Genomic DNA, 9420 nt, shown 5'->3' with positions numbered 1-9420 from the left:
CGCACCTTATTTCCAGGGTGGGCCCTGGAGGCACAGACCTCCCAGCTCTGGCCAGTACCTTGGCCAAAGACCCAGCCTCAGGAAAACACGGCAGTGGTCACTGGATCCTCTTATTTCACAATGAAAGGGAGACCTACGGTGAGAAGCTTGAAGGAGTCCCACCCGTGGCTCAGAAAGCCAGATGAACATGTCCACATGTTCCACATCTCCACACCCACTTCTCTGTCTTTGGCGAGACACAGGATGCCAGGAAGCCTGGCCGACTCAAGCGCCATGACTTTGCCTCCGAGAGCCTGAAGCAGCGAGGTGGTGGCTGAGTCGGCTCCCCGAGGACCGATTCTGGGCTCCCCGGCGCACTTCCCGCCGGGCAGTGAGGACGTTCTCTCCGTCTGCACGTTCCTTCTCTTCCTGCTTCATGTGTCTCTCCTGGGAAGTGGCAACCTCTGGGCATGACCAAGAATAAAAACCCTCTGCCTCCTTTTCTCCGTTTCCTTTTGAGGAAAGAGGTAAATCTGGCGAGTGTCTGGTCAGGGTTTCATAGCACCATAAATTTCCTTAGAATGGGCAGCTCTGTGTCACATGGGGGCGGCCAGAAAAACCAAGAAACCACCCAGTGCCCCGTGACCAAGTTCTCCCAGCTTCAGAGGAGAGGGGAAAACTCGCGGAGCATTAGTATATGAAATAATAATAACAATAACAATAATAATAAACAATAATAATAATATTAATAATAATTTGACCGACCGGCAGTATCTGTTGGTTATAATAATGTTGAGGTCTCTCAAGAAAATAAGACAAAAACAAATGATAAAATCAAGAAAAAAGACGTGGCTGTCATGTTTCAAGACCTCTGGCTTCTTGTCAGGCTCTGAGTTCAAGTTTCAGAAATCCACCACCGCCTCCTGGCATTCTGGAATCTTCTAGGGGCCCTTCACATTAGCAGGCCGGGCAGCGAGGCTGGCGAAGTAGGCACACTGGGAGGGGTCACACTGGCCAGGGGGCCCTGGTGGGCCCGGGGGGCCAGGGCGTCCCACTGGTCCTGTCTCCCCTTGAGGGCCGGGAGCCCCGGGGAGACCGTCTTTTGCATAGCCAGGTTCCCCGGGTTGACCTGGTCCAAGAAGAAACAAAAAACAAAAATAACAGAAGGTGTTTAGGATCTTTCTGGGGCAGACAAGTCCTGGTCTCATTGCTTCCACCCATTGTGAGCTCAGGACTACAAACGTCCTCAGAGAAGATACCCCATGTAATCAATCTATGTCCCTTTTTGCTTTGGCCACTGGGAAGCCCATTGCTAAGTGCATGGCTAACCCTATTACCTCTCAAGTCTCCATGTTAGAAAATCTGAGTCTCCCTATAAAAGAAACAAACAAAAGGTATATATTCCCCCTTAAAAAGATCTTTAGACATTTCATGAACTCTAAAATTCACGAATGCTTTGGTAGTCGTTATTCAATCTACGATCTTGCCTCAATCAAGCCCGAGACCGGCAGCGTCACGGACTCCTTCTGGGAGAATCACTGAAGAGCAGTCATTCTCCCAACCTCATGTTCAGACAATTTCCTCTTCTGAAACGGTTTCTCTTCTGCCTCTTAATCTTTTTTTTGGAATTGCCTTATTTAAAAAATATTCTTGGGGCACCTGGCTGGCTCAGTCAGGGAAGCACATGAGTCTTGATCTTGTGGTTGTAGTTTTGAGCCCCACATTGGATGCAAAGATTACTTAAAATCTTTAAAAAATGAAAAATAAAAGAATAGAAAGTAGTCTTAATATTAGAAGCTATTGGAAAGTAGGTAAGTTGTTAAAAATAAACACTGAATGTGTATTTCTGGTTGACTTCTCTAATGAGAGTAGCAACACACATCTTGTGCAGGAAATTTGGAAACTCAAGAAGTTATACATACTAAAATTAGAATGACCTATAGGTCTCGTATTCGGAAATGACCTCAGGTGATCATATAAACTAGAATTAAATCAAAAGAGGAACTTCAGCATGGTGGAATTTGGTAATAATAAATCAGTCTAATTTCCTCCACTTTCTACTCATACCCCTTCCTGGGCTATCACGTCGCCGTGCCCCCGAGATCTTTCCATGCGCCCACCTTGTCTGGGTTGTCAAACGCCGAGCCCCACATCCCAGGGAGCCCTCACCACCCCCTTCCACCCGGCCGGCAAGCCCCCACGTACATGCTGAGAAATGGTAATGGGGCATCAACATGTGCGTGGTGGAAAAGAAGACTGCACATTCAGGTGAGTTGAGAAAACGTCGCCATAAACAAAATAAAACTCATTTGTTCTATGAGGCAGTGCATAGGTGAATCCACGAGCACTGGGAAGGAGTCAAGGGACACGCAGTTCCCCAGTCTTATTTAACCCCAAGTCCATTTTCCTCAGGACCATTGCACAGGATAACCCTCAACAACTCACGGACTACACGACAGTTTGCTGAGTACATCAAGAAGCCGGCGCTTCAGAAAGATTCGATCAAAACAAATCCATGAGCATCTCTCCTCTCAGATAAACCCGGCCTTTCTTCCCAGCTGTCCCCGGGGTGCTGCGATGCGTCACTCCATGGCAGAGGGCCACCCACCCCTCAACTCCAGACACTCTCCCTACCTGGGATGCCAGGCAGGCCCATCTCGCCTCGGAGGCCAACTCCAGGTGCACCTGGGTCCCCTTTGGCTCCTCGCTCACCTGTGAGAGAGAGGTAACCTCTGATGGGAGGGACACAGGCTGAGGGCAGAGGCAGGGAGGGGCCCAGAGAGCAGGAGCAGGGGCAGGGTCAGCGCAGGGCCCCGTAGCTTTCCACCTGCCAAGCTTGGCTCACACATCCTGCACACTGGGACTCCGAAGTCCTGCCTGCTCATTGACATACACTCACACTCAGGCATACACTCAATCCAGATACACGCCTGTGAGCACCTTCTAAATGCACACTCAGCGACACAACATTGGTGTAGCCCATATGGGCCCAATTACATGCACAGAAATGCGCACTTACACCTATGTTAGCAAATACATATGCACACTCTTATACACAGACACGCTCAAACACGGGCACTCAGATGTGCACAGCCACACACTCTCTCCCGCGCACACTCACACGTGTCCCTGTGGTCACACACTCTCCCCCCGACACACACACGTCCACCTATGTCCACTCATGCTTGCCTACACTTCCCATGTTCTCGCAGCATTTCATCGGAACTTGTAGGAACTGGGTGATAACAGTAAACAAACTCAACACTCCAGGTCCTAAGGGCATGTACAACCGCACGTCTGCCCTCAGGAAGCCTCATATCCAGGAAGAGATGAAACAGGGCACCAAGAACATTCTTATTCAAAGCACAACGAGGGTGAGTTACAAGGAAACTCAAGACTATATTTGAGTTAGTACCATACAGACTGGATTAAACTGTCTCAATTTTTTTTCATCATTCATTTTTTTTGCCATGTTGTTTCCAGAAATCTCCTTTATGCAACATATATTATTCTGTGACCTAAATGGAAATTTTGCTAGTTCATGGGGACTTTAGACCATCCTCATTTATTGCTGTAACTGCCACATGTGGTCAGTTCTGTCCGAGTCTCAGGTTTCCTATGCTTTATGCTTTCTTGTTGACATCTAGGTCATGTATTTTGTTTTATGAACCAAGAGAGATGGGATTTGAGCACAAATTCAAGAAAAAGAATTTTTAGTAGGAGAAACATTACAGGGAATGAATGAATGAATGAATGAATGAATGAATAACTAGTAAGGAAGCAGCAAGTAGAAAGAGGAGGGTGTTAGGGACATTCATGTCAATACTCCCCAGTGATGGCCCTGCTGTTGCCCAGAATGCCCATGTCCAGGTCAGACATCTATGTGAGAGCTGGAGCAGTAGCAGCCCTTTTAGCCACAGCTCCAAACCACTGTGTTCAATCCTCAAGCTGCTGTCCAAAGGCCCATGTGCCCGGAGACGGCACGCCCCACTCCTCAGCCAGCTCTAATCTCAGATGGGGAAAGAGGGCATTTTGTGTCTCCCCTGCTCTAGGAGAGAACCAGGAAGTGGGAGGGAGCTGGTTCGCTCTCCTGGCAGAAGCATATTTCTACAAAAATGTCAAGTATGAAATCCTCCTGTACATATGAAAACATTACATGATGCCAAACGCAGAGTGTTACCAAGCTGGAGGGGAGGAGAGTGGGACCAATTACGCACATTCAGCCAGAGCGTGGTTCCTTCCAGCCCTCCTCCATGCCAAGCACATCTCCTCTGGGTCCCCACTCACCTTTGGGACCCATGGGTCCAGAAGGTCCTTCCAGACCCCCCTGCCCAGGCCGTCCTGGCTCCCCCATGGGGCCCGCCCGGCCTGGAAGCCCATCTTTTCCAGGAGGCCCCGGGGGCCCCGGTCTGCCTTGAGATGATTTCACGTGTGCTGGTGGCCTCTGGGCCAGGAGGTAGGCGAGTCTGGCTGCGGAAGAGGGAAAACAAGAGATGCTCATGAAGGAGGGTGATGGACAGGAGACGGGCCGGAACTCACTGTGCAGCTCAGAACTCGGGAGACGGTAAGCAGCGTAGAACACCAGCAAGATCGCCGCCCCCCCCAGCACAGCCAGCTCGCCTGTCCCGGGGCAGCCTCCGGCGAGCTGCCAACCTCCGTGAGCCTTCACGGCCTTGTCTGCAGAGTGGAGGCCATGGAATCACCTGGCAGGCGTGAGGACACGCAGGCGAGATGAGGCACTAAGACCGTACTCAGTGGACGCTGGTAGCACCAACCACAGTGTGACTGGCAGCGGGAACAGAAGAAGTTACAGTAATTGTCTGCTGGGAAGGGAAGGCTGGGGCTGAGACCCAGGGGCTTACAGAGCTGTGGAGGGTCACCTTTCTCATCCATACACTGCAGGGCTGGATATGACGTCATCGAGGAACCTTACATGTCTAAAACGGGAAGACTACAGAACTGGCTAAAAACCCAGAGGTCCAATGACTTTCTACTGCACTGGGGACACTGTGAGCATATCATGGCCCCCAAGAGACTGGCCACACGAAGTCAGGCTCTTCTTCGTGCAGGTGGCTGACTCAGCCCAGAGAGGCTGGGGGCTTGCCCACGGCCCTGGCAATTTGGTGGTAAAACCAAGACAGAGGAGTCAGGGTCTTCTGAGCGCCCTGGGGTTGGGCTTCCCACGAGCGCCATCCTCCTGTCTTCCTGCACGAGACGGCAGGCAGGGTACTGACACCTGAGTGAATGAGTTCACTTCTCTGAGCCCTGATCTCTGCATCCTTAAAGCAGAACTGATGCTTTCTCTTCGAAATGCTGTTGGGAAGAAAGGACTCCGCCCAGCAGATGCTCCATCTGATCTTTTCTCAAAATGCATCTTGTCTCTGCTCTTGGTTTGGAAACTCCCCAAGGGCAGAAGCCACTTCTGTCTCTGGTAAACTTGAGACTCAGAAAGCAGAGCTCAGAGATGCCCATGGGGGAGACCTGGGGACACCACCTGCCCAGTGGCAACTGCCAATCCAGCCCATGGTTGCTTTCCTTTCTTCAACCCATGCCCCCTGCCACCTGTCCCAGGTAGTGATCTTGGGCTCTCCTGTTTGTGGAGAGGGGCCATTCTGACTTGGACAGTCTAAGAAGGCTGGGATGGGGGCCTCTTGTCCAACGCTGTGTCCCCAGACCCAACTCACAGTCTGATTACAGTGGGTGCAAAGAACTCCATGAGACATGAGCATATGAGTGAAGGCACCCTCCTGTTTGGTCCATCTGGGTCCTGGAAGAGTTCTGGATGCCTGACCTTCCCTGTCATGGACTGTCCATGACTTTCCTCCCCTAACAGCTTCCAGCACAGAGGAAAGTGGGGACAGCTCCCCCTCAGGAGAAGGTGGTGGGGGAGGGGAGGGATTGCTGCCTACACACAGATCCTGCTCGGGGTACCAATCCGATCTTCCCCTTCCAGTAAATCACTCGGCATCTCTTCTCCTAACATTCAAACATGCCTCCTGCTCTTTGGGAGCCTTCCATGAGCCCCCTTGTGAGTACTTAGGAAACCACCTGACCTACGGCACGTCCCACATGCTGCCGTTACTACTACCTTCCGACCCTGCTCCCTCCCCAAGCACCTGCTATGTACCAGGCTCATGCAAGACTATGGGATTTAACAGCAAACCAGTACAGTTTGATTCAAAAGAAGCTAGTTCCATGAAAGCACTATTTATCCCTGCTCCCCTCGGGCCTGAGGGCACAGGATAAATGACCGATGGTTGCAGAGCTGGTTCTGGGGATGGGAGGCATTCAGGTGGAGGTAAAGACATGCTCTGGAGAGGGGTCTGTGTGTCTCGAGCCTACGCGGTGTTCATCATGGTTCTGCATGGTTTCTACACGTGAGCTGCCCTCTGCGATCCTTTTCCAAACTGCACTGGGGATATACTAAAGGGTGCAGAAGGGACTGCTTCCCAGGCTCTCAAGACACCTTTGTGTGTCCAGCTGGGGTCAAGCCCAGCTACTCACTTTCCAGCTGTTTCTCGAGTTCTTCTTGGATGAGCCGCCGCAGGGTGTCCACGGAGGGGGACTCCCCCTGCAAGGGAGGGAAGGTGGAATTACTTACCTCCCTGATGGCTCCGGAAACCAGGAGGGACACAGGCAAGACGTAGCACATTGTCCTGGTCCCATCCTTATCACACCCTGAACTGCCTCCCTTTGCCTTGGTCACACAGGTGGCATCCTCCTACTGGACTCGGAGACCGGAGCCCTCTGCTACCACCCTCTCCACGCCCTTCCCGCTTTTTAGCTGCAGCTTCTTCCCGCAGAAGCCATTTCCCCAGCACTGACTGGAGAGGTCTAGCCCTGCTTCTCTTCCTGCCAAAGCCCTGTCCACTTCTGGGACCCATGGGCCACCTCCTCCACGGAGTCATCTTTGATTTCCCTCACCAGCTGCTCGGCCACCCCAGCTCCCCGGGTCTGGTTTTCCTTGCTCCGTTCACCTTGGCCTTACCCAAGTGCCTGACCCTCCTGGTGCCTGATTCACAGACGCTGGTGAGTCTGTGCTGTCTCCGGGCTCACATGGTGACATGGGATTCTTAGAGGAATCTGTGAGAGCAGCCCTCACGCCACCTTGGCCAGACCCCTTCTTCTTGCCTGACTCCTTCAGGGCAGTGTCCCCACCCTCAAGGGTGAGGGTCTCCCTGTGCTCCTGTCTGCAGCCCCAGCACCGGGGACAGTGCCCAGCATGAGAAGGACATGGATTCCCGGTACTTCTTCTGTTTTTTTTTTTTTTTTTTTTTTTTTTTTTTTTCCCTTTTCTGGTCCATTTTCCACGCTCATCCCAGAACTTCCATCACTACCCACAGCAGCAGGACTAGGAGAACTCAGCGAGGACCCAGGGGCCATGGAAGCGTCCTGCATCCCGCGGTTCCCCCTCCTGGACTTGGCTGGGAGCCAGGCTCCCGAAAGAGACAGAACCGCAGGGCCTCAGAGCTGCCAGGGACACTAGAGATCACCCAGGCCTTCACTCTGAGGACAGGAGGGCCCCCAGGGGACCACAGGGCTGCTGAGGGGGGAAGGGGAGCTTCCGTGGACCCAAAACCCATCCTCCCAACCACTTCTACCCTAGGTAGTTCTGCTTTTTTCTCCAATGTGTGCTCATGTTACAGGTTTGTGGAAAACAAGGGTTCTGTCACTAGAATAAAATATGCTTTGAGAAAAAAAAACAAACACTAAACAAGTCTGTCCTTTCATGCCCCTCCCCACAAGTCTGAGGAATACCAGCATCCTTACCCTCAGTCCTGGAAATCCTGGCTGGCCTGGAGGCCCCGGGGGCCCGGCCAGTCCATTCTCCCCAGGTGGTCCTTGGGGACCCATCAGGCCCGTGTGGCCTTTGTGACCAGGGATTCCAGGGTCCCCAGGCTGGCCTTTCCCACCAGGAGGTCCTTTGTCACCTCTGTTCCCGGGATCTCCCTAAAGGAGGGGAAGAAGCAGCATGTCAGTGAGCAGGGAACCGTCAAGAGCACCCAGTGTAGACAGGCCCACTGCAGCTCTGCACATCCCCCTGGCCCCCAGGTCCTCTCCTCTGGAGCCCTGGACAGGAGACCTCCGTCCTGGCAAGCCTGTGTCTCCGAGCCAAGACAGGTGAGGACACGGGCTCCGGACACAAAGCCTCCTGCCACCGTCACAAAGGTAGTCTGCAGAGGACAAGATGAGAAGTCTGATTTCCAATCCCAGTTTGTGTGGCTTCATGTGTGCACCTCGAGAAGGCTTGCCGCTGAGCCTGACCGTCAAGCGGCCCCTCCTCCAGTTTGCTCTGTCAGCTGGACGGACACAGCTACTCTTTTGACAGAGGCTCTCCCACTTAGAGGTGACCTCCTGCTCTCTACTCTTGGCTTTTGTGGGCTCACATGGGATGACACTGACCAGGACTCTCTTCTCCCCATCTCTGACCCAGACTCTGAAGACCTAGATCAATGATTTGTTCACCATGATGACCAATGGACCATCCAGTCCTCTGCCCGATGCGCTACTGTGGGTGTGACCAGCAAGACTTGGCTGTGGGTGGGTCCAAAGCAGGTGGCCACACTGGTGAGTTCAGGGTGTAAGCAGGTAGCAGTGGGGGGAAACGAGAGGGGAAGCAAGATGGTAGCTGGAAATGGGGCATGGCCAGGGACGTGACCCAGAGCCAAGGACAGGGAAGACTGCAGGTATGAAACTATGACCAACCTCTCGAGGAGAAACAAATGACAGACAAAGTTTGATATGCCCGGGGCTTTAACAAAAGGCAAATGCAGATTTATAACACTGGCACTCGCACGGTTCTGCATGCACAGACTCTGGAGGACGAAGGAAAACGTCCTGCCATGGACTCTGGGAAGGGGACGGGGGCCATGATGGGCACCAAGGTAGAGGAGCCCCTGCTTTTCCATTGCATCCGCTTTTTTGCAAAGTGCAATGGTTAACTGCAGGTCTGTATTGCTTTTTCAACAATAAATAAAGGACAGTGAATTTTAAAAATTAATTTAGCCAGATCTGAGGGACAGTCCTGACTTAAATTTCTCAGATGTGATGCATTTCACGGGACCTTTGTCATCTTAGTGATCAGGGGTCGGTGATGGTCCTGGTGCTCTGTGCTCCCCAAGTCCAAGGCCCTATCATAGCTGCGGGACAGAACTTCCTATTCATTAAATGTCTCAATATCACTTTGCAGGGGGAGGACTCGTCCCAGACTTCAATGTTCCCAGGAGTGTGAAGGAATGAAGAGCCGTCAGCTCCCTGGCAGTGTTCCACGAAACCACTTAACAAGGAGAGGGTGAGTCTCTACTTATTGATTAGGTATTAGATCAGAGATTCTTATTTGTGGTCTGAACTCCCTGGCTGCCAGCCAGAGCTCCCAGGGTCACCTGCATGGCACTGCTGTGGGGGATCCTCAATGCCTTCTCAGCCACACCCCCCTTCCCC

The 9420-nt window shown here is 52.4% G+C and overlaps 1 protein-coding gene across 1 annotated transcript in view; it reads right to left on the bottom strand.

Annotated features, from left to right (window-relative positions):
- Nucleotides 1–731: 731 nt before the first annotated feature.
- The window catches only part of COL22A1 (collagen type XXII alpha 1 chain), a 240256-nt gene continuing 231567 nt past the window's right edge, over nt 732–9420 (bottom strand). The window contains exons 60-64 of the mRNA XM_032873482.1: nt 7750–7929; nt 6484–6550; nt 4267–4449; nt 2614–2691; nt 732–1108 (exon numbers count right to left, since the gene is read on the bottom strand). Of these exons, the coding sequence (XP_032729373.1) occupies nt 921–1108; nt 2614–2691; nt 4267–4449; nt 6484–6550; nt 7750–7929 (696 nt within the window). The 3' untranslated portion in view covers nt 732–920. The remainder of the gene's footprint in view (nt 1109–2613; nt 2692–4266; nt 4450–6483; nt 6551–7749; nt 7930–9420) is intronic.

The sequence above is a fragment of the Lontra canadensis genome, unplaced genomic scaffold, assembly GCF_010015895.1.
Source record: "Lontra canadensis isolate GAN:19392208 unplaced genomic scaffold, GSC_riverotter_1.0 scaffold49, whole genome shotgun sequence".
Classification (NCBI taxonomy): Eukaryota; Metazoa; Chordata; class Mammalia; order Carnivora; family Mustelidae; genus Lontra; species Lontra canadensis.
The sequence above is the reverse complement of the archived record's forward strand: the minus strand, read 5'-3'. Positions and strand labels throughout refer to the sequence as shown.